Here is a 24,534-nt window from a genome sequence, read left to right on the forward strand (position 1 = left end):
CTCTCGAGTTGTGTTGTAACCATAGATCCAGTGCTAACATACAGCAGGTGAGATCATAAACAAACATGGCGTCGTGTGGTGCAGCTGGGACCGGCCCCCTCGTCCTGAGGGTGATCTCAAACACCGTTAAAATAGTTAACAGCGCTGGAAAAATTATCAAGGACATCATGAATAGCGGGAACCTCGGTATCGTTGAAAAGGTTGGTGCTTTCTTGCCTCTAGCACAGTTTTCTCGCACTTCTTACTCTCCGCCGTGATTTGGCGCAAACTTCTAATCGGCGGTTCTCTCAACTTGGGCTTCTTATCGGCGTTCCGTTAGCGTGTAGATCAAGTGGCGTACGCTACTTTATAAACAGAAAATTTCAATATTTCTGAAAATTACAATTTGCTAGCGGCATCCGGAATCGCGTGATCGGCAGTCATAAGACTGCCGCTAATGCTGGCCCCGTTTGATTACTGCTGCCGTGTCCTCCACAGCTGTACGATTGCCGGAAGGGGCCTTCATTTTATTCATGTTTTCTTGCTTTTTTTGTAGCTTGCTCTTCGTTTTTGTGTGAATCGTTACGCCCGCTCTCTCGCCGCCTGTCCACTCCATCCGTCGCCGCGCCGCTTTCCCAAGGCTATCCTCAACGCTTGGCAAAGCACTGACGTTGGGAAACTACCTTGAGCATTTATCTGCACTTCAGCGACACGCAGGCCATTCATTAGCTTCTATTGCTGGAGGTACACGTACTGTTGCAAAAGCGAAGTGGCTTCTACCGTGTCAAGTTAAAAAAAATAACAATAATGCGAAGACTGCTATTAACTCGTTTCGTTTTGATGAGCCGTTGCCGTAGTATTGTGTGGCACCAGGCGATTTCAGCTTAGCGCTGCGTGATTACGATTTTCTCTCCTCCGTTTCAAGGCGTGACCCTTCGGTAACGTAAAATTTCCAAGGTTATCTTACCCGTCGATCGTGTGCTTTTACAGCGGCCAATGTTCTCGAACAAGTGTCCATCGTTATCAACATTATTGCGGCTGTAAACGAAGCGTTGCTTTCCGGCACTGCATGCCAGCTTTGAGGGGAATGTAGAATTTTTTTGTCTGCTTTCCGTTGGTCGAGAAACGTCTTGCCCTCAAAACGCAGCCTAGCGTTGCTTGGAAACCCATTTATTAAAGACAAAACAGCGCAAAAAGACCGAACACAAGGAAGGACGCACACAAACACACTGTATCTGTGTGTCTTTCCTTGTGTTCCGTGTTTTTGTGCTGTTTTGTCTTTCCTAAGTATGAACCAACTTGCCCTAGCATCAGTTTTAGCTTGGAAACTCACGGCTTAGCGGGAACTTAATCTGGAGAGATATTTTCACTTAACGATAAATATTCAGTGGCACTTTGATTCGCGTTTGGAGCATTAATAAATAAAAGCGTGTCAGCACTGGTCATGTAATCTAATCTCTGGAGTACGCTGGTCATGGGGCCAAAGTCTAGGACAACCATTGTGCACACATTGTATTATTAGATGCTGTTTTAAGGCTACACACAAGAAAAATATACCATTACCAGCCCTGCATCCTTGCCAAGATTGCTTTAGTGGTGAATGTAATTCATTCATAATGAACTCTGCAAGAGTGTAATTTCGTTATAGTTGGCATTTAAGCTCAATGAAGTGATCAGCATCTCCTTTGGCAGGGTCACTACATCTCTTACATTTATAACAGAACCCTTGACCAGATCAATCATTATCAGTCTTGACTGCTCATGTTAGTAATGCTGAATCGGAAGTAAGAACGACTATGTTTTTTCCCTCTTTCCCATTCAGGAAGGCATCAACGACTTGCAGACCGAGGCAGACCGCTCCGTCCAGCGCTGCATTGTGACCTCCCTCTCCCGGCAATTCCCCAAACTGACCATCATTGGAGAAGAGGTGAAAATTTGTCTACTGATGAATCAACTGTGACTAGAAATTATTGTTTTAACATGTCAACACTTAAAATGTTTCTCTTTCCGTCCATACACATGATTGTAACAACAAAATACTGTAAGCAACCAAATACTTTTTTCAAATTATTGCAGATGTCTTAATGTTTAGTAAACTTGCATTCATGAACAATTTGTGGAATGGACTTTTTGCACTGTCAAGCCTTTCTGTTGCCATAGCAGTGGCAAAAATTTTTTTGTATTAGTACATTTCGCCACATTCACTTGGTGGCTGTGGCGAAACCCAGAATTTGGTTGCAAGAATTTTGTTTCACCAGGGCCACATTCCAATGAACTATGATATCCTGTCATTAATATTTAAAGGAATGAAAAAAGATTCTGGGGAAAACAAAGTGGCAGTTACAGTATCCAGCTTGGCTTGGAATGAGAGCACATTCTAGTGCTTGTGGCTTGCAAATCAAGCTACTTAAATTTATGATATTGGATATGATGCATGATTAAATGACAATGATAACGATGCCACAGGTTACTCTCCCCTGCAATATGGAAACTATGCAGGCTTCACTACTGCAGGGTGGAATAAACTGTGGTGCCATCACTATCTGTGGTTCCCGATGATAAATGGTCAATAGGGCTGCTCCCATGAGAATAGATGGCCCTTCGCTACATTGTTTATATTTCTGGCTCTTTCTTCACATTAGCATCAAAGAATATAATCTTTTATGTAGTAAAGGACTGTGTAGGCATGCAAAATGTAATTCAGTGCAATATTGACTCATGGTGTTATGTTGCAAAATATGATGCAGGAATTCTACGAAATTTGTTGCAGGTTTGAGCTGTTTACCGTCAAATGATGGAGTGACGCATCTTTGTACCCAGAGAACCTAGTGCACCACCTGTCTTTGTTACCAATCCATAATAGTCAATGCACTGCAAGCCCAGAGGGGTACAAATAATGTGTAATTTCACACAACCATATCAATCAATCAATCAATCAATCAATCAATCAATCAATCAATCAATCAATCAATCAATCAATCAATCAATCAATCATTTTTTAAAGTTCTCTTATTACATGAAAATATACAACACTGATTAGACCCATAGCCACTGGCTAGTAGGGGGTCTAAATAAATATGCATTTAAAGGAACAGATTGTGTTAACAAAGCAGATATTTTATAAGTACACTTAAATCATAAGAAGAAAAAAAAATGGAGCAAAATATAAAAAGGAAACATATTTGTGACAGGTAGATTACAGTATCGTGCAACATGTTGCATGCATGTAAGGGATTGTATGTGTACAATACAACAAATATAAATACAGAGAAGTACAAAAACCATGTCAAATATGATTTTGTTAGACATATAATCAATGTATTACACACACTTGTGTATAACACACGCACATGCGCACACTTATAGTTGTAATATATATGAGATAGTTATTCTGTAAAAAAAGCCTCACAGCTCAGAACCTACTGCACCGCAAATTGCATAAAGTAAATCTTCCAAGACTGCACTGCTTTTGATCGTAGCTTCTGCAGTGTCACCTGCTAAGTGTGAAACATACTATATAGGCTTAAGGGAGAGGCAGTGTAAACAAACCGTTATAATGGCACTGGTAAAAACTTTATGTAAAAGGCGCAAGTGCTCATAAGTTGCTCTACTATTTTAACGTTCAATTTGCAGACGCTAGAGGAGAAGAAGATAAGCGATGACTGGATCATCACCGACCACGACAAGGATGTCCTGTCAACAACGCTGCCAGATGAACTCAAGGACGTCAAAGAGGAAGATGTGAGTGCTTCATTGTTGGCTTTCGTTTGATCATAATTTCATACTTTTGGGCACTGCAATTGCACGAGAGAACAGTGCATCGTAATAACTTTTTCTAGCGCACATTGTCACAGGGACAAAAAGAGGGAACCACACCAGCACTACTATCAACTGAAGGCATTATTCAGCAAAGGAAAACATATAAACATATGGCCGCTGACGCATTTGGCGATGCATTGTGCGCAGTGTGGGTGCGAGGCATGCTTTTCGGATACAGTCATTCTGTTTAGGCACCACACGAGAGCTCGCAGAGGCATATCACATCCACATCAGGAAGTCATCTTGTATCAGCCACCCGTCATTAACTATTTCTGAAAAAGAAGTGTCGCTTCTGAAAAAAAGGAGTAGCAGCAGATATGGTAGAAAAAGTTATTACGATGCATATACCAACTAGCTCGCCTTTCCGTATTACTCCAGAGAACAGTGCTTTTGTATAGCATAGTAATCGGGTTTCTTTCATGAGTGGCAGCAGGTTTTCAAGTTCCTTGGCAACTATGTTTGATTTCATTGCAAGTAGTTATGAATCTATACTATCTTTGCTTAAAGGGGCTGACAACCAACTTTTGTGGTACCCGTTTTCTTGAGTGCAATGGGAAGCTTACCGGTCAGAGCTTCTAATCATGGAGTGGTAACGCGGAGAACGCCGTAAAACATTTGTAATCAGAGTTTTTCGATCTGCAGCGATTATGCAGTCTTAATATCACATGCTGCAAATAGTGAGAGGTGAGCGCGATAGCGATTATACACCAGCAGTGGTGACAAGTTATGCCCTAAGTATAAAAAGGCAATGTTACGTTTGCAAAGCCTGCGGTGCCGCGACTACTGCCTTCTAGCCTATTAAATTATTTTACAATAGTTATAGCGTTTTTCTGGGGCTTCTTATAGAAGTACTTTGGCCGTACACAGGTCGCTTTATCACATTTTAGTCAAGCCAAGCTAAGCCTTCGAAAACGAAACAAGTGGTAGGATACACCAGCAGTGCTGTTCATGATGTGGTAGCAATCCTCCACAGAACATAAGTCGATGGCATTTTGCGAGCAGCAGCGCAAACTCGCGTGCTACTCTTCAAAAGTCCGATACGACGAGAGCAGACGAGAGTCGAGCTACGCGGGAAACGCCGCCAGACACCGCGCGCATGCGCCGCAGCCTCCGTTTCACTGGAAGCCATGAAAGCAGCGCCGCATCTCATGCTTTACTTCTTTTACCTTAGAAACAAACGGGAATTGACAATAACATACATATTCAAATTTACAGCCCTCGTTCTGGTGCGTGTAAAAGCATTAGACTACGTACAACAAAGTGCTTAAGACTGCATACGTCTGGTTCATGGCGCTCGCGCTAGGCTGCGCGACATACCGGTTTTTGTTACTTTTAAACGCGATTTAAAAATATAAATCCTACTCAGATCGCGAAAAGTATTCTGGAATCTGTCACTATAATTCATGGCCTTTTCATTTCCACCAGGATCTAATCACCCATTCTGGCGAGTTGTCGGTCCCTTTAAGCTTATTCTACATAAAATTCAATACTAAATGTTTTGTTTCAAGGAAAGTGGTAAGTGTTGAAAGGTACGGGACTTAATGTACACAAGCCAGCATCAAATTTTTCACGGAATAAATAGAAAAACTGCAGTGACAATTTCTTCAGCAGTGTTACTTCGGGCAAGACGCATGTCATGTGCCCCTGCTCTGCATTTTCTACAAATAAGCGCTTGACTAATAAACTTGTCTCCCGTGTGCATAGGCGTGCGCAGGGTTCCCCATCAGGGGGGGCAAAGGTTCATCGCAACGCCCCCCACCCCCCCACCCTACTAAGTCAATGTATGGGGCAGATTTGCCCCCCCCCCCCATCTTAGGTGACCAGAAGGGTCAATGTACGGAGCAGATTTTGAGTCCCCTCTTAGGTGATTAGGGGCGGTGGCCGCCCCCCCCTGTGCACACGCCTATGCCCATGTGTAAAGAATAGAAGGAATGTTGAAGCAAAACGCTGGGCTTAAATCTGGAACATTAGACTAGCCTTATAGAAAATTTGTAACATGTATTTTATGTCAAGAGGTGACTGAGTTGTAGTGAAAATTGTGGCAAAAGGGTGCACATAATTGACTGATGTGCCACCAAGTTGACCAAGGACCAATTCATGGGGAGCACATCTTCACTTGCACAACTCTGTCATGTTGTTGCAAGTCACTTATTTTTATTCAAAAAGAATTTATTCAAAAAGAACACGTGCTACCCTCTGTCGGAAAAAAAAAAACATTGAATGGTGGTGAGATGCTTGTTTTCCAAATTGGGTCATTTTGACTTAGTTGACTGCAAGTGGGGACCACATGGTAAGAAGTGCATCCATGCACGCACGACTATCTGAGCACAAAAACTCTCGAATTTGGCTCGACTTGTACCAAGCTTCTACACACAAATTTTATTAAGAGGCAAATAGCTCCGACAGGAAGCGAAGTTGTGATGAAGTGAGCAAGGAGTGTGATGTGGCCCTGTGTGGCAGCATCGTGCTTCACGATTTTTCACTGTATAATGAGCTTCTGAATTGAACAGGAGCATAACGCAATTTTAAATAACTAAATATTTCTTCCATACCACTGTTCTGGAACGAAAAACATTTTTCTTGTTGAATGCAATGTCTTGAGGAAAAATAACCTCCCGAAGGTGTGGTTGTTCTCTACTAAACAGCTTTAAGGTTGTGCCTGCACATAGTGGTAAGCAGCCACTCAATGATACTTTCTTTTTCTTTCTTTTTTTTTTTTTTGTGCAGCTTGTCGTTTGGGTGGACCCCTTGGACGGGACGAAGGAGTACACACAAGGTCGGTTGTCATTAGTTGCATTGAATTGACTGCCTTAAAGGGACACTAAAGGCAAATATTAAGTCGACGTTGATTGTTGAAATAGCGGTTTAGAAACCTCGTAGTGCTACTTTTATGCCAAGGAAGTGCTTATTTTGAAATAAAATCACGTTTTAGTGGTCCGCATCGCGTTAGCACAACTTCAAATCACCCGCCTGAAATCAGACTTTCATACGTCACTGCTGCTGTGCCCAACGTTGCCCACCTTTACCGCGTGGCTGCCGACAATAGTAGCAGCAGAGCGAAAGTAGCGGGACCCACAGCAGCAACAACGGCCATCGAAGCCATCAAAGCTTGCCGCAATCGCCGCAATGGATGTGGACGGAGAACTTGACGAGACATTGGCTCGCGACACTGGGCTGTACGCCACGTCAGTATGCGATCCCGAAACTACCGCTGAGACGCGACCGCGTGAGCGAAGCAAGGCGCCAAGCGAAGCGCAGTTCGGCGAAAAAAGGAACCTTTGAACCACGCGCGCCGTTCCCCATGGCAACGCCACAGAGGTTCTTTTGTTGATGAATCAAACAGAAACGAACAAACAGCATTTTATTAAGTCTTTTGATGCACGGAATGTTCTTTTTTTATTGCTGCTAGTTTTATTACTAGTGATTTATTATAGGCAGACTCTCGTACATCATCGGGATCACTTCGAAAATGTCCCACTCGTGGCGCTCATAATGTGATACATTTAGCTTAATTTCTCGGAAAGTAGGGCACTGCTGTTGATAATATTGCCGTTTTAGAAGTTGTCATAGATTGAGCCTTCACTCTGACATAAATTATTATTTGCCTTTAGTGTCCCTTTTAATGAGTCCCACTAGAGAGAGACAATATGAATCTATTTAAGATTACTCATGCCATTCTGGTACTAAACTTAGCTGTTATTCTTGAAAAGAAGGAAGTAAACTGTTTTTGGGCTTATTTTTAGTTAGCCTGCTGGTTTTCTTAGTATAATTGAGTTCTGTGTACCATTTCTTGTTGATTAAACTGACTGTCTTCTCATGGAGTGCTTGCCATTAGTGTATTGTCATGAACTTCGGTGCATGTGACAAGATTACATTGTATTGCTGTGAACCTTGGTACACATATGCGTTTCTTAAAGCCATTTCTGTAAAGTTCTGGTCCACCATGTTGCGAATATTTTAAAGCAGGCAATTTAATGGACAGATGTGTTTCACAAGTTTGTTCTGCACTCGGGGACCATGACACATGCGCTTGCAGTCATCTCTTATTTTAACTGGAAATAGCCTCAGGGAACTGAAACAGCGGTGTTACGTGTCAGGAAACTGTTTCACAGCCCAGTGCAACATATGGTGCGCAAATACACGACTTGAACATGACTCAGTGCAGTGGACCGAGATATCTACAATTGAACATCTGCGAGCACTTGGCAAAACGAGGCCTGCGAAACTGCTGCATAACGACATGATAAATGTGCTTCTGGGTTTTCAAACTTCCACAGGTGTTCTCGTTGTGCAAAAGCAAGTAGCTCTTGCTTTGATTTTTTTTTCTTTATTATGTTGTCTATATGGTCTGTTGCAGTGAATTGAGGTCACATAGCAAGATATACAAGTGTGCTGACTACAGTATACTACGTAAATGTTTTCTTTGCCTTTCTAAGCGGCATTGATGTTTGGGAGTCTTTATTTTATCTAGTTACCCTTGCCCCCTTTCGTACACATTTCGAATCTCTCCTCTTCCTCTCGTCTGAAAGGTCTGCATACTCATGCGAGGGTGACGGCAGAGTAAGGTTTGTTGCGAAGCCTATAACAGCCGATGCACTGCATTGGGATGTCATTTGCTTCTAAGGGCAAGGCTCTAGGTGAAAGCCAACAAACATTTTACACTTGGCACACGATGACACATCATCGCACTATTTCTTTACCACAGTGACCCAGCAAGGCAACATTTTTGACCACCTGGCTGTAGGCTAAGCTAGGCATGAGTTAGATCATATTTCGCTACAACTAATGCTCCTGTCAAGTGAACACATGTAGTGTCAGTTCGAGTTTCTTTTTTTTTTTTCTTCATTTCTTCTTTAGTAACATCCCTTTGGTGTCATTCACAGTTGTGTCAATGGAAATAATATGAATAATTGTTGGGGTTTAACGTCCCAAAACCACACTATTACTATGAGGAACGCTGTAGTGGAGGGCTCTGGAAATTTCGACCACCTGGGATTCTTTAACGTGCACCTAAATCTTAGTAAACGAGCCTGAAGCATTTTCACCTACATTGCAAATGCAGCCACCGCACTTGGCATTTGATCCCGCGACCTTCGGGTCAGCAATCGAGCGCCATAACCACTAGACCACCATGGCAGGTTGTCGATGAAAAGGTAACACTCACTGTAAAATGAATAAAAGAAGTTCATTGGGTTGAGGAGTCCATATTTTCATTAGACACAACTTGATGAAGTCAAGGATAGCGCAGCTGGCATTATTTGTAGTTTTTATTCGAAGGGTAGTAATTATGACACAAAAGGAAAATGAGCTAAAGTGGACGAAAAAAGGCAACTTTGCGACCCACGAAGACTGAACCCACAACCTTCGAATTATGCATGGGCTATTTCATTAGTCATGATGGGATATCACGCAACAAGGCTGACATTCACAGAAGAGATTGCACTGCCTATCGCCGTGGATTCATACCAGCTAGCCCGATCAAACTGTCTGAACCCTTTTGCTGCAGGCTTTCTGGATCACGTGACCATACTGGTTGGGATCGCTGTGCAGGGTAAGGCTGTCGGTGGTGTCATTCATCAGCCTTACTACAACTACCAGGTGAGGAGGATTCAGGCAAGACCCCCCACGGCTTCCCCCTCCCCTTGTTTCATCACGTCTCTCGATTACTCTGCGCAGCTGCTCCTGTCTGACGTCTCGTTTTGCTGTCCTCTTTTTTTTTTCTCCCTTTCTTTTTTCGTCTTTTCTCTTCCATCATGGCCGCACCTGTCCTGTCGCTGCAGTGCCCGAGGGAACATGAAGCCACCGCACGGGTCTATCCGCTTTTCTATCTCTCTTTGTCTTTTTTTCATCTCGCTGTCGACCATCTGTTCTCGTGCATTTCGTTGGGAGCTGTGCATTAGCTTTTTGTATCACGAGATATTCAGGCACGTAAAATCATCCTTGTAGCTACTGCCTCAGTGCCACATTACATTTTGGAGCAGATTACGTACACTACAGTAGAACTCGGATGTATTGAATCTGAAGGGGATCGCGAAAGAGTTCTATATATAAGTAATTCGATATATAAAATATATTATATATCCAAAATATATTGAAGAGGATTTTACAACTGTTCGATATACACAGTAATTTGTTATGCGTGGATTCTATATAAGTGGGTCCAACTGTATTTGAAGGTCACTCATAGACTTTTGCGATCTTGTCATAAGCAGGTGTACAGTAAGACTTGACAAATGTTCTTGTGCACCGTGCCTGCGCCTGTCCCTAACGTTCTGTTGTGAAAGGTAAATGCCATAGAGCAGTTAATGGATGCCGTAAATTCTGACTTGTTAATTTTTACCCCTCAACAATTGACACCATTATTATGAGACTCCATTTCTGTAGCATTGTGCGCAGAATGCTTTCCTCTTTGGAATGCATTGCATATCCGTGTTTGTTTTGGCTGTGCATCACCAGCTGTGCAATTTTTTTAAAGAGAAGTGCTTAATGAATAATTATTGGTTATGCCACGGCTGTATTATCACCATAACTAATGAAAGTAAAAGATCAGAAATATTGATCTTGAATGCCATCACCGCATCACCCTTTCTGTCGATAGGATCCCACCGACAGAGAGGGTGGTTTTTTTGTCCACTTCGATTCGTTTCAATTTATGTCGCAATTAGTACACTGCAGTTAAAGACAACAATTAACGTCCTCTGTGCTTTCCCTGGCCTAATTGTCTGTTTGATTCATTTGGTTGTGTCTATCATAGTCATGTTGTTGTTTTGGCACGTATAGGCCCAGAATTGAATTTAAATTTTGGAATGTATGCCAGCTTACTTAATGTACCATTCTTCCAAGCATAACTTCAAATGATGTGCATGAAATAAATTAACAGAGAGAGCAGCCTGAGTATTTATCCAAACTACATTACAAGTGCAGCATTTTTTTTAAGGCAGTACCTTTTCTACCACTCTTCATGCCAAACTTTCTATGTAAACTTGAAATGCTAGTGTATAAAGTGAATACACTGCTAATCTAAAACACAACATGGACAGCAAATTTGACGTAACCTTGACAAAGTTCTTACTTTGTACCTCAAGGTGGAAAAAGACGTCTACAAGCAAGGACGAACTATGTGGGGGATTGTCGGTGTTGGTGCATTCGGCATCAAGCGCACGCCACCCCCTGCCGACAAGCGGATCATCACCACAACGCGTTCCCACTCAAGTCCGGTCATCAACAGCTGCATCGAGTCCATGAAGCCAGATGAGGTGCTTCGTGTTGGTGGAGCGGGACACAAGGTGAACAATGAAAGTCTCTTGCTTTCCATCTTGTGTTAGCTTGTGTTTCAGCATTGTCATGGTAACACTCCGTTCGCTCGAACTACTAACATTCTGCCCTCCTCTCGTGTATTGATCCAACAACACCACGTTCATAAAATAAAACCTACTATATTTGCCTGGACCAACACTTATCAAGATTCACCTTTTATTACAAAATGGAACTCTTTACCCTCATCTATCATCTCGCTTACGGAATCATCGCCCAATCAAGCTGCCCTAATAACGTTTTTGGAAGGAAACATGCCGTTACGTAGAAGTGTGTCTATTTCATTAAGACGCAGCTTCCACCTTAAAATTGTATATTAATGCAACATTATCATCACAGTTGTGTTTTGCCTTGGAATGGTTGCTGGAATGGTTAAAGTGGCCCTGCAACACTTTTCCAAGTCGTCTTCGAACGGCTTCATCAGGGGAGTTTATTGCCTCATGAATCGACTGCCCCAAAAATTTTTAGAATCCGTCAAGTACGAGCGCAGTTACAGGGATTTGTAGCCTGCTGTAAGCTCTTTCTCTCGTCCCGATGAGCGCACTGGAAGCTAAGCAGGGAGGGATGGCACGAAAGAAAGAAATTATATTATGTGCGCGTCATGACCTTGAGCACTTTATCTTCTTCTTTTTTTTTTCTTCGAATGCATGGCTTACTTTCAGTGGGATCACAAGCGTGCGCGTTGTGCCATTCTTAGGCGGCCATGGTAACTATGCACCTCACGATGCTCAAATCAGCCAATGGCCATGGACTTTGGGTTTATGGCATCATTTGTCGAGAGAAGAGTGAGCAATTTCTAGCTGACTTTGAGAATTACTTGTAAGTTCCAGGCTGCATGCTGCGCTATTATGTTTGACTCGCATGTTCTCAGGAGCCTCGACTATACCAATCGGCAGCGTCTTCTGACCATGCTCAAAAAATCTTGCAGGGCCCCATTAACTTTATTTGTCCTCCCTCAGATTTTTATGTCCTATTGCAAAGTGCAAGCTCTTGTGTTGTTGTTATGGTCCCCATGCCAGCTTCCACAGATTTTGCTAGCAGTTAAATATATTTACTTCCTGCTCGTAGTTTTCCTCAGCATTTTATTGGTGTTGATGAATTTCTTAGTTACACATTTGATATGCTAAGCTCTAATTCGGCTCTCCCAGGTGCTGCTTTTGATTGAAGGCAAGGCACACGCCTACGTGTTCCCGAGCAAGGGATGCAAGAAATGGGATACCTGTGCTCCGGAGGCAATCCTCCATGCCACTGGAGGACTCTTGACAGGTGAGCATGTAAACGAACTTGGCGAAGATGAGATCACCACTGTCTGTTTACAGTGGGCTCCGCTTAAATCTCGCGTGAAGCCATGCTGCTTGGTTCACATACCGAAGTAGCACTAAAAGGGAGCTTTATCGCGAGCCAGCCATAGGCATGCGCACGAGGGGGGCAGGGTGCCCCCCCCCCCTAATCATCTGAGGGGGGGTGTCAAGTCTGCCGCATACCTTTATTCAGCGGGACCTGTCCCATCATTGGTTAAGGTGCAAGTTTATGGCCATGCAGGTTTTTGACGATAATTGCGGCCGAGGACCACTGGTGTCACATTTCAAGAGCTGTTTACTTCCCATTTTTACCCCGAGAAATCGATAACCAAAGGCAGGCCATTGTGAAAAGCATGTCATTGCTTCATTTTCATTTTTGCATCCACTTCAAAACTTGTTTTCTTTCAAACTCTACCAACAAGAAGGGGGGGTGGGGGGTGGCCCTGCGGTGAGACTTTGCCCCCCCCCCCCTAATGGGAAACCCTGTGCATGCCTATGGGGTCAATATTCTCCAAGGTAAAGCCAACATTAGGCTTCTGCCTAATTTACTTCATTGATGGGCTGCAAATTTCAAATGCCTTGCTAGGAGCAACCTAAAGTTTGTGGCTCGAGAAATGTTCTTCCCCATCCCGTGTTAACTGCATCAATGCAAAGTTGTTCAACTCTAAGCCCAACAATTCTACGGTTAAAAAATTTCTCCAAAACTTGTTTTCAGCTTTGCGATTCCCCACCAAACCTGTTGAGGCTTTTAGCCTCTTTTGATTTGCTTGCCAGAAACAAGGGCTGCTTCCTAACTCAGATCTCATTATTTATTTTAGTTTTGGTACGTGGACATATGCTTTTGACTCCCTTTCTCATTATCTCTCGAGGTAATTTCATTCTAGCCTTATACAGGTGTCATATAACACACTTTCAGTCACAATCGAGCTCAATCCGTAGAATAGTATCTACCACAATTGGTTCATTTTTGCAAGCTGTGCAAAAGGGCGAATCGCATTCAAGAAATTTGATCACAATAAGTACACCGTATGACGCTGGTATCACGTGTGCTGAGGGAACGTTTAGTATGTTGGTGATATTTTGTACCATTATTAGGAATACATGTGCATATATTTTTCAAGTTCAAGCATACTATGCAGTAACTTGTCGAAATAAAAAAAAATGGTAAACTTTGCACACTGTGCAATAATTTGAGATTTAAGGGTTGAATACTTGTAGTGCACGTAACTGTTTCTACGATCTTAGAAAAATTAAATGCGAGCAAGTTACATGTAACTATGTTTCATTATTTTGTTTTTCCTGTCACGACTTCGTGTGATTTAACACGATTTCAGCTTTTTTTGTTTGCACTGAGGCCTTCAACTTTTGGAAACATCTTCAACATCTTTGGGAAATTCTATACTCCTTGAATTAATCTGCGAAACTCGTAGGCGAGAAGGCATGTAACCACACTCGTAAGAAATGTTCTGCTTTGCACTTTTTCATTACAACAAACTTTATCTGTGAAGGTGCCTCTGTCTGTATAAGTATTCATGTTCATGTGACTGTTTACGCATGCTTCTAGACATCCACGGCAACCGGCTACAATACCACAAGGACGTCGATCACGTCAACAGTGGCGGTGTCCTTGCCACTTGCCTCAAGGAACAGCACGAGTGGTTCAAAAATCACATTCCCCCCGACGTTGCCAAGACACTGCCCGTACCTTCGACACAATCCTAGCCACTGCCTACGAAGGATGCAGGACAGCAGAGTTGTGTGTGGCTTAAGTCCCTGGCCAGTTTCATTCTTGATAACGGTTTCTTCGGTTCTAGCTTTTTACACATTTCTAGACCACTTTAGTCGGTTCTCGTGCTTTTGTTGGGAGTGGAGGAGGACATGCGTATATTTTTTCTGTTATGCGCTATTCTGCGCACTTGTTACATACCATATTTGTTCTTTAACTCTGTGTAAGGTTGTAGAATGAGTGTACAACACTACTTAATTTTCATCTCTATCTACAAAAAAACTGAAATGGCACAGTGGCGCCTTGGTGAACTCTGATGTGCGCCGCTACGTAGCTTGGCAAGTCAGAAGAATGCTGACTAAAAAAAATAATTCCCTATAAGTTACAATTAACAAGTTCTGATGTACTGCAAACTAATGATAATACATTGATAACGATAATTAATGGTGTTATAACCTCTATTTATGGTGTTAGTTACCAGTCTACCATAATTAATTTCTCTGAATATGCATGTTTGCTTTCCCTGCCACATTTTAGGTATAGTTTAGAATCATGTGTAGTATGCTCTTCTGGCCCAAATAATAGGTTTAATTTTTGTTCAGTGCAAGATGGCAAAGTGTTCAAGCTATCACAACCTTTTTGAATTGCTAACATGACTACTTTTTACATCTGCATTCCATTTAACTCATGCATAATTTTGATACCATTGTTATAAAAACGAAGTATTCTTTTATCGGTTTGCATTATCCACTGAGGAGAGAGCAAATACAATTTTGCAGGTATTATAATAGCAACAGCAGTGTTGAGTGTCATTGCTGCGCTGATGTTTCTAATTTTGAGAGTTTTATTTGGAGCCCGGTGTCTGGTTTTAGCCATTGCACTCATTGTTGACTGTAATAAGAGCTGTTGGTGTAATAAATTCACTGTTGTAAGCATCGAGTTCAAAGTGTGTAAGTTTTTCTTTCAAAAGCATTGTTACAAGCTGATCATAGGTTGCCATCACAACATATTTCACATAGTATGTATTGTTCTGTATAACGGAGGATTAGTAGAAGTATACCCTACAGTTAGTCTGTGTGTGCTCCTCAATGCTTTTTTGCATGCTAAAAGCTTTCCCAGGACTTGGACACTGATGTGCTGTTCTTGTGCACATTGATCAGATAAAAATTCACATTATTTGCTGACCTGTTTAATATGAAAATAAGTCCTTGTGGGACAGATGAAGCACCCTTTATATGCCTATAGAGATGCTGAAATGTTTTGTGTGCAGACTAAATATTTTAACACCTTTATAGTTCCATAAGGGTATTAATATGTTTGATGCGCATATGACAATTCACAGAGCACCGCTTCCCTTCTTGTAGAATGTTAGGGCATATAACAATAAGTAGAAAATGTGTTGGCACTTCTTTAATGGGACACTAAAGAGAAAAACCATTTTACTCATATTAGTAAATTACACTCTCATGATACCAAAAATTTAGGGCAGCTTCGCGCTAGTGGTGCCAAGCCTGAAAGAAATGCAGAGCTGGGAGGCTGTCTATTTTTCTTTATTAGATGCGAAGCATCTTATGGCGCAGTTCAATTCGGTGGTGTGCGGCGTGACCAACCTTACTGCGCATGCACAATCTCCCCCTCCTCTCCTACGCTCGCGCGCCTCATTCTCTCCTGCGCAACGCCGCGATGAGCGCATGCGCGTCCCCTCTCTTCTCCTACGCTCCCCCACCTCTCGCGCGCCTGTCGACCGTGTTCCCCGCTCGCCCTGTGAGAATTAACGGTCGGGCTAGAGGGAACACACGATGCGCGTAGCGTTCCTCTTCGCGTTCCACGACGCGCGGTCGAGTATGCCCAGGCATTGGCCCAACGAACGCAAACGGAACGCGATCGTGCAAGTGCTCCGGCTTCGCATCGCCTCATGGTCCCCTTTAGCAGGAGATAGTGTAATTTTTTCTTTCTTTTTCTTTGTGTCTTTCTTGTTTCCGTTTATTTCCATTTCTTTCTCTCTATATATGTGTATATTTCTTGCTCCTTCTACTTTCTTTTTCTGTCTCCATTTCTCGCTTCCTCTTTCCTTCTATCTCTTTCTGTCTATATATTTCTCTATTTCCGTTTTTCTTCCCTTTCTATTTCTTTCTATGCTATGCTTTACTCTCAACCCTCCTCCTCATCCTCGCTTCCCTTTCCCACCCCCTTGGTATACTATATTATACAAGCCTATGTTATGCTCTGATAGCCTGCCTAGATAGCCGAGTGGTTACGATGCTCGCCTTCGGATCTTGAGTGAGCGAAAAATCCCAACGGACGCAAAGAATTAAAATCACGATTCATCGAACCCAGGCTCGCTGCATGGCTGTCAAGTATTCTACCACAGAGTCGCGCCACTACTTGAAACTTCTTACGAAAACGACCCCATGCAGGCGTCATGTCGCGGCAAAGCCTTCAACTGCTGCGGCAGTGTTGGCTATCCGCTTTAATAGCAATGTTATATAATAAGCACGACGTGAATGCGCCAGCGATCGCTAGCTATCACATGCGCATCATCGCAACGTAGCGTGAACTTAGTTTCGACAGAACGGACGTCTGTGCTCTAACGAGCGCCGACGTTACGTCGGACCATAAGCTAGTTAAGCCGACGTCCTTGGTAAGCGCACACACAACCACTCAGTTTGCACAAAGATGATCTACCTTGTAACACTTGGCTCAAAGGAAAAAAATATATAATGATAATAATACTAATAGTTGGGCACAGGGCTTAAAGTCTGCCTTCATTGGAGGGGGGGCCCTCATAGGGCGGGCACGCTCACACAAGTGCGTGTATATATATATATATATATATATATATATATATATATATATATATATATATATATATATATATATTGTAGTGAAGAAGAGCGACGCTCGGGCACGGGCGCATGCTAGGCTAGAGAAGCAGAGGAAGACGAAGAGGGAGAGAATATTCGCTAACCTGGGGCTGCAATTCACAATTGACAATATGCTTACCTTCGGTGCTTCAACTCTGGGCTTTAGCCACAGAAATGCGTTTGATGCCGTGTGTAGCTACCTTCAAGAAACAAAACGAATACGGCTTTAAATTTCCGCTTGTATAAGTATTATTATAACAAAAAAAGTTTTGATATTATTTTCATTATTATTCTGCTTCTTCTTCCTATTATTTTTATTCTAATTCCTATTCGGAACAATGATTAAAGTGTCTGATGTGTATGTTTAAAAAATTATTATTGCACTCTTTCATTGATGCGTACGTGTTTTTTTTTTTGTATATTCATTGCTATTATTTATTTATTTATTCTTTTTATTGGCATCAGCATTCAATACTCAAAATATTAAAAAAAAATTTTTTTGTAAGACAACTTCTTGGCCAATCCCCCTGAGTGGGTATGAGCCATGCAGTAGAGGACACTACTACTACTACTACTAAGAACAGCCGGCCCAGCGAACGGGCGTTGTCTCTTGTTTCTCTGCATGACAATGGCGCAGTCTACGAACTATCAACCGTAAGTGCGCCCTCGTGGCTCATAGGCGCTGCGGACCTTCCCTCCAAGGAACGATTATGCAGCCCGTCTCGCTACTTCTGCCGGAAGCACCTGTGCCACCATTCAAGGACGGCGTCCAGGCCTCCTCGTGGCTCAAGGGCAGGCTTTTCCCGGCGCCGCCACGACAGTACACGGCCTACCGTTGCATGGGAATGCCATCCACGCTTCCCGCAGCGACAACGGCTTACTCGGCTGTCCAAGCTCCCTCGGACAAGGGTCCCTCCTCTGTGAGTACACCGATTGTATCCAACTCCTCGGACGTCACCACTGGCTCCACGCGCGGCTCGCCCGAGAGCGCCGCCGAGCTTTCCGCCACCATCACGCGACTCCGAGTCACGGTGAACGCCTTGGCAGCGTCAATCTCCGTGCTGTGTCCTGCCGCCTTGCCAGCACTGCACTCACTTAATGCCGCGTTGGCCGCCGCCGTTTAGCAAGACCATGAAGAGAGCCGCAGAAAGCTCCTGAATGCCCTCACGGAGCTCTCATACCAACTAGGCTGCTTGGCGTCGTCACGCTCCGGAGTTTCGGCTGCCGTAGCACCATCACCGGCTGCCTGCGAACTACCGGAATTCCACGGCTTCCAAGACGACACCGACAATTGGGTGGCCACCGTCAACGCTCTTGGAGCTCGCAAGGCGTGGACGGACCAACAGAAATGGTGCGTGGCCATTGACCGCCTTCGTGATGCTGCCAAAGCATGGCACGACTACGAAGGCGTCAGGCAGCGGTCTTGGCCTGAATGGTGCGCCAAGCTGATAAGCCTTTTTCGCCCGCTATCACATGCCTGCGACTCCATAACTACCGACCCACTGTGTGCCGCGGATGGGTGCTGTGAGACGTACAAGCTCGACGGTGCAGCTCGGGCCCCCACTACCATGCCCTCCCTCCGTCAAAAACACTGTACGGATGGTGTACCTGTGCCCTACAGCACCTTCACAGCAAGCTTCGCGCAAGGCCCCGTGGCAGATGCAGACACCGACACAGGCCACAAGGTGGGCTTCGCGGTCGAGAACTCGATCGTCTCGTCGCGACCCACCTCACCATGTTCCTTTCCCGAGTCCAGGACCGCCTCCAAGCCACAAAAATCGATTATGGGGGTCCCAAGCTCATCATCACTTGGGCACGTGGAGGCGTCGGTTTATTTTACGACGACGCCAGCTCTACCTCAGCGAACAAAAAACGAAGGACAAGGCACCCCTCCCATGTTGATCCACCATCGAGAGGACTGCGCTGGCGCTCCTGGTCCAACGCAGACGGAGAAGCGGCCCCCTGTCTCGCCTTCACTAAGGCACATGCAGGTGCCAGCTTCTGTCGTGTCTGAGACGCTACCGGTGAAGGAACTCGAAGAGCGTATAACAACCATCACCGCTCACGCGACCAATCAAGCTGGCGTAATAATAGACCTGCCAATACAGCCCAAGTTTACCGGTGGTTTGGATGCTGACCTCTGCTTTCCTGAACAGGGTAGCCCTGCGACATTCGACATACCGGCAGACATAAACTCGGCCTCACAGCTAAATCCTGCCGAGGATCTCACAGTTGCTGAGGTCATCTTTCCTAATCCTGTGATTTCGCAGCCGGCCACCATACAGTCTCAAGGACTTCCTACAATGCGTTCAGAACTGCGACAAGACAGTCGTCGCAGGCACCTTCGGCCCTCTATGAAGGTTCAGTGCAGCCCGCTAGCGCTACCTTCTGCAGAACACAACGCCAGGTCGCAGCGTGGTCGAGACCTGCAGCCACAACGAGACAGCAAATGTCGGCCACCAGAGTGTTCGGCAGCCCAGCAAGGCAGGTCGGGGCGGCCACCCAGACACAGCCAATCGCGCCCGCCTGAGACGTTTGCGCTTACGGTGCGACGACCGTCACGACATAGCCAATGGCGTCCACCAGAACCATCAGCGCCTGACTTCCAGAGCAAGTCACAGCGAGGCCGTGACCGGCCTCCGCGAGTTAGCCAATTTCGCCCGCCAGAGGCATCAGTATAGTACGGATGGTGGCCCAGGACCTCTGAATGTTTCCACCTGCGAGGAGAGGACCACCGCCATAAAGAGGCGATTTTTTTGCAGGACTCCATGCTCGCAGCGTGGCCGAATGTAGTGAAGAAGAGCGACGCTCGGGCACGGGCGCATAATAGGCTAGAGAAGCAGAGGAAGACGAAGAGGGAGAGAATAAGAACAGCCGGCCCAGCGAACGGGCGTTGTCTCTTGTTTCTCTGCATGACAATATATATATATATATATATATATATATATATATATATATATATATATATATATATATATATATATATATATATATATATATATATTTATATATCCCCTGACGAAGCGAGGACCCTTCCTGAAACTGTTGAGAAATAAATATTTATATCACTGTTGACAACACCTCCGTTGTGTTATACCCATTACTCAGAAAGAACTGGCCCATTGAACCATTAATGTACACTTATATATACATGGCGTGCGCAGAGGGGGGGTAGGGGGGCGGCCGCCCCTTTAGTCACCTAAGAACAGAGGGCGCAAAGTCTGCCACATACACTGACTTAATAGGGAGGAGGGGGGCGGGCGCCGCGATGAACCTTCGCCCCCCTCCCCTGAAGGAGAACCCTGCGCGAGCGCGCGCACACGCACACACACACACACACACACACACACACACACACACACACACACACACACACACACACACACACACACACACACACACACACATATATATATATATATATATATATATATATATATATATATATATATATATATATATATATATATATATATATATATATATTTCGCAGTGTCTGCTAGGGCCTACGGAATTCCTAATCGGTAAAAATGAGTTACATTGTCTTCTGAGGGAGCCAGAGACGTGACATACCAAGTTTCAGGAAATTTAGTTCAGCCAATGTGGCCAAAATACGGAAAACGCTGCGAAATCCGTGACGTCACCATAGGAGATTTCGGCGGGAAAGTTAAAAGCGACATTTTTCACATTGATTTTCCCATCGATTAATAAACCTATGGTGGTGAAAGTAAGGGCACTAGAGTATTCAGAGTATACTTTATCCGTCTAAACTAATTTATTGTTTCATTTGAGTGTCTCACTTCGCTCAAAGCAAGAAAAAAATACAATAATTAGGCAGCTACTCGCTGACTGCCTCGCATGAAATTGATTCCCAAAGCGTGGGATCTGAGAATTATTTTTTTTTTCACACCGTCTGCTAGGGACCTGCAGAGAAAATGGGGGCAAGCGAAGCTTGGCGTGTGCGTGCCTGACCTACTACTTCTCTTTCTTTCTTTGTTTCCATCGCACTGAGCAGTGCCCCCTCCTAACTTTTTCCGTCCTCCATGCCGGGAATCGGACCTTAATCCACATGCTTATAAGCGCAGCGCTTCAGTTGCTACAGGCAACAACGACGGCCACGCATTCATGTCCAGGCAACAATGAAATGTGGCAACGTGAACGTGGAATTACAAGTGACCTCGATAAAAAGATCGGATTGTCGTGCCAGAAACGGCTGATCGCCGACAAGCCCACCTACGATCGCGAGGGCATCAGCTATTGACAAACGACGCATACGAATACGCGTGTGAACGGCGCACCTTCGAGGGCCGCATTTCTGTACGCTCGCCGGCGCCGGGTTTATCGCGTACAACGCCACCGCCGCCACTGAAACCTTAATTAAACTTATAACAAGCTTCGCTTGAAAAGGAAAGCTTAGAGAAGGCTTCTCCTGTTTCTTCCTTGTACTGCGGGGAAGCCAGCTTTGACGAGGGTTACTCGGAGAGGTGCAAGAGTACGTTCACTCAATTAGTGACAAGATAGTCTGATGATGCGATGGAGATTTAGAAGAGAATAAAAATGGGTTAAAGTGCACGCTGTAGGCATTAACGAGTCAGTGTCGACAATCACCGCTATCCTTAAAACAGAGGCGTAACAATAACTGAATTCTATCGGCTCTAACGTAACTTTCAGCTTAACAAGGAAACTCGATAAAAAAAAAAATTGAAGACCACGAAGCGATCAGTGGAACATAAAGAGTGCTAGGCTTAACACCAAGAGATATCAGGACGGCAATGTGGATTACAGAGCGGTTGACTGTTTCCCAATTCCCCAGGACGTTGCACTTGTACTGCAAGCATACGCGCAGGAGTATGTGTTCATTTGAAGATACGTTACGGGGTGTCGTTCAGACCATTGAGTAAGAAAAAGAAAAACATCACAAAGACATAAGTAATCCCCTCTGCCCCCCCCCCCTTTAAATAATATAAAAGCTTATCAAGGAACATTCGGAAACATTATATCCGTACGATTAAATATTCCAGAGGAATGTGGCAGATTTGCAGAATCAGATGGTGTAACAACCGCTTAAGAATGAATATCAATGAAATGAAGCATTTCTTTAACCGGTGATACTATATGAAGGTATTTATGTATGCATTTGTGTGCGTGTGTGCACACGCACGCACACATAAAAAATGTGACAAAGGTTCTGTCGTCAGTGCGCCATATTTCTTGCTAGCTTTAGTAATTAGGGAACGTAATCATATTAAGCAGGGGGATATCGACAGGGAGGGAAGAAGGCAGAAATCATGGTTGATGACACTCCGCGAACATTGCTATAGAAATAAACTTTGCTTCGTTGTATTCCTTTCCTTACTCAAATACAGCAGTTATTTTTATCGCTCGAGGGAGGAGGCAGGTCAAGAAGACAGTGTGACAGCTAGGACGAGTTAGGGTGTCCTCTCTTTGCCGGGGATGGACCGGCCATTAGTTTGGATTGGCGCGGATTACGGGCCCGCCTGCCTACTCTTCCCACCTCGCGTAATACGCGTGATGGGGCCTGAGAAGTGGCGCCATGGCCAGTAGCCGGCGGATTAAGTCAAACGACGGCGCGCGCAGCGCCCCCTGGGAGTGCCATCCGCCGCCACCAGGGGCGACACAAGAGGGTAAAGGATGTATGCGGGGGCAGGGGGAGATCAAAGTTTGGTGGGTGGGCCGGACGTTGGTGATAAGCGGAACGCGCCGGATTTCGTGCTCTGCGCGCGTCCGACGTTTTGTTCGAAAGGCGATAACTGTCGGCAGCGAGGACTGAGGGAAACAGACGGCACTTGGGAGGAGACGGAGCGCTGCGCTGAAGCGGAATGGAGAGATAATGTAACTGGATGAAATCATGTTTAAATCACAAGAACACCTTGTTGACCGGCTATATGTACATATTTGTTAGCGTAAGCTTTTTTTTGCGAAGCAACAACTACACACGCACACAGCGTCACAAGGACACTATGACAAAACGAGAGCAGACTAGCAACTGGGGTTTAAAGCTACACAAGGGGAAACTCATGGTCATATATACGCTAATTATTAGGATAAATTGAAGGCAAAAATTTCACTTCATGAACATCATGGAGCAACTTCAAAGCGCCAGAAACAAGGACAGACGAAAAGGAGTGGACAAAACGAGCGCTCGTTGTGTCCACTCTTTTTCTTCTTTCCTTGCTTTTGGCACTTTGAAGTTGTTCCATGATGTCTTACAAACTCTCCCAAGCTTCCGTGCTTCTAAGCTTCATGAACACCGTGCCTAAGCCCCGACGAATGTCAGCGTGACGTCACGGATTTCAAAGTATTTTTTTTTTCGTATTTTGGCCTGGCTGCACTCGACAAAAGTTCTCTAAACGTAGCTCCCTCAGGAGTCAGTACCCAATGTAGTTCTCTTTTTTTATTTTTTTACCAATAAAGAACCATGGAACCTAGCAGACACTGTCAAAATCTACGACGTCATGCCGAGTAGTTGAGGGAACTTCAGGGCATCGTCGCCCCTCGTATTTTGCGGATAACTAAGCGTCTTCTCGAGTGACAGGAGTGGTGTTTCTGGTATTGAGCAAGGGTAACTTACAACTGCAAGTGAAATCACTTCCCTTTTAAGTGTTCCTTTGCTGCCTGGTATACGCTCCAAGCAAGCACGCTCGCGCACCTCGTAGTGCGCTTATGGAGGCAGAAGGCGAAACAACGTTCACTACCAGCAGCGCGATCCACATTGTCTTCATTCAACCTCGGTACAATGATCGAGTTACCGACCAAAACGCTTAGTTTAACCACTGGGTTCAGCATTGGGTAGTTGGTGCATAGTTTACGAGGGAAACGTAACGCAAGGGAAAAAAAGAAAAAAATCGGCAGCATGCTACACTCTCTGCAACATTTGAAGAGCCTGTTACACACTCGTTAAAGCATTAATTTATCCAATCGGGGACCAGACTTCTAGCAAGACCTAAAGAGCCGCATTGTGCGAGAGAGGCGCATTAACTTACCTCCGCGTCCTCAGTCGATTGTATTGTCTCCCCTCACTCCCGAAGGTTTCTGCACCTCGCACGGTGTTGCATCACTTCCGAGATCGGCCCACCTTTGACGAAGCAACGATGTCACGCACGCGATCAGTGGCGTAAATCCAGAATAATTACAAGGGGGGACACACATCTTGCCATGGCGGCCATTTTGTTTTTACAAATATAGGTTTAATCTTAATTATATGGAAAATAAAATTATGCTTTAAAAATAAAAAGCAAGCATGGGCCTCGAAGTATCAGGTCAGGGAGCTTAACCTAAGACACTGAGCAGCCAATAGTAGAAAGGTACGTTGGTGAAGTTAGTTTCAAAGTGTGGCTCGTAGGTGGGCTCTAGCATATTTCTAGTTAAAGGAGCACTGACACAAAATTTCGAAGGCGAGATAATGAGTGAAATAGATGTATGTGGAGCCGTACACAACGTCTACGAAATATCAAGGGCCAATATAGCCTAGAACATATTTAAAATCAATTTTAAAGTGCGTGCCGCGCGA

The 24,534-nt window shown here is 44.5% G+C and overlaps 1 protein-coding gene across 2 annotated transcripts; it reads left to right on the forward strand.

Annotated features, from left to right (window-relative positions):
* The first annotated feature begins 12 nt into the window (after positions 1–12).
* LOC119374277 (3'(2'),5'-bisphosphate nucleotidase 1) lies at positions 13–15,078 on the forward strand. Of its 2 annotated transcripts, XM_049410973.1 has the most exons (9): positions 13–200; positions 1,802–1,906; positions 3,613–3,720; positions 6,526–6,574; positions 9,305–9,396; positions 9,579–9,608; positions 10,884–11,084; positions 12,261–12,378; positions 13,978–15,078. In XM_049410973.1, the coding sequence occupies exons 1-9, from the start codon at positions 66–68 to the stop codon at positions 14,133–14,135; spliced, it is 996 nt and encodes a 331-aa protein (XP_049266930.1). In that variant the 5' UTR covers positions 13–65; the 3' UTR covers positions 14,136–15,078. The 2 variants fall into 2 exon arrangements, with proteins under 2 accessions (XP_049266930.1, XP_037500284.1); XM_037644356.2 differs by lacking the exon at positions 9,579–9,608.
* The last annotated feature ends 9,456 nt before the right edge of the window (positions 15,079–24,534 follow it).

This window comes from Rhipicephalus sanguineus, chromosome 11 (genome assembly GCF_013339695.2).
Source record: "Rhipicephalus sanguineus isolate Rsan-2018 chromosome 11, BIME_Rsan_1.4, whole genome shotgun sequence".
Classification (NCBI taxonomy): Eukaryota; Metazoa; Arthropoda; class Arachnida; order Ixodida; family Ixodidae; genus Rhipicephalus; species Rhipicephalus sanguineus.

What these genes read in the sequence shown, in the direction of transcription:
- LOC119374277 (XM_049410973.1), top strand. Translation starts at nt 66, where the DNA reads ATGGCGTCGTGTGGTGCAGCTGGGACCGGCCCCCTCGTCCTGAGGGTG. An exon ending in TGACCATCATTGGAGAAGAG is followed by an intron (nt 1,907 to 3,612) that starts GTGAAAATTTGT and finishes TTCAATTTGCAG; the next exon opens with ACGCTAGAGGAGAAGAAGAT. An exon ending in TTGGTGGAGCGGGACACAAG is followed by an intron (nt 11,085 to 12,260) that starts GTGAACAATGAA and finishes CGGCTCTCCCAG; the next exon opens with GTGCTGCTTTTGATTGAAGG.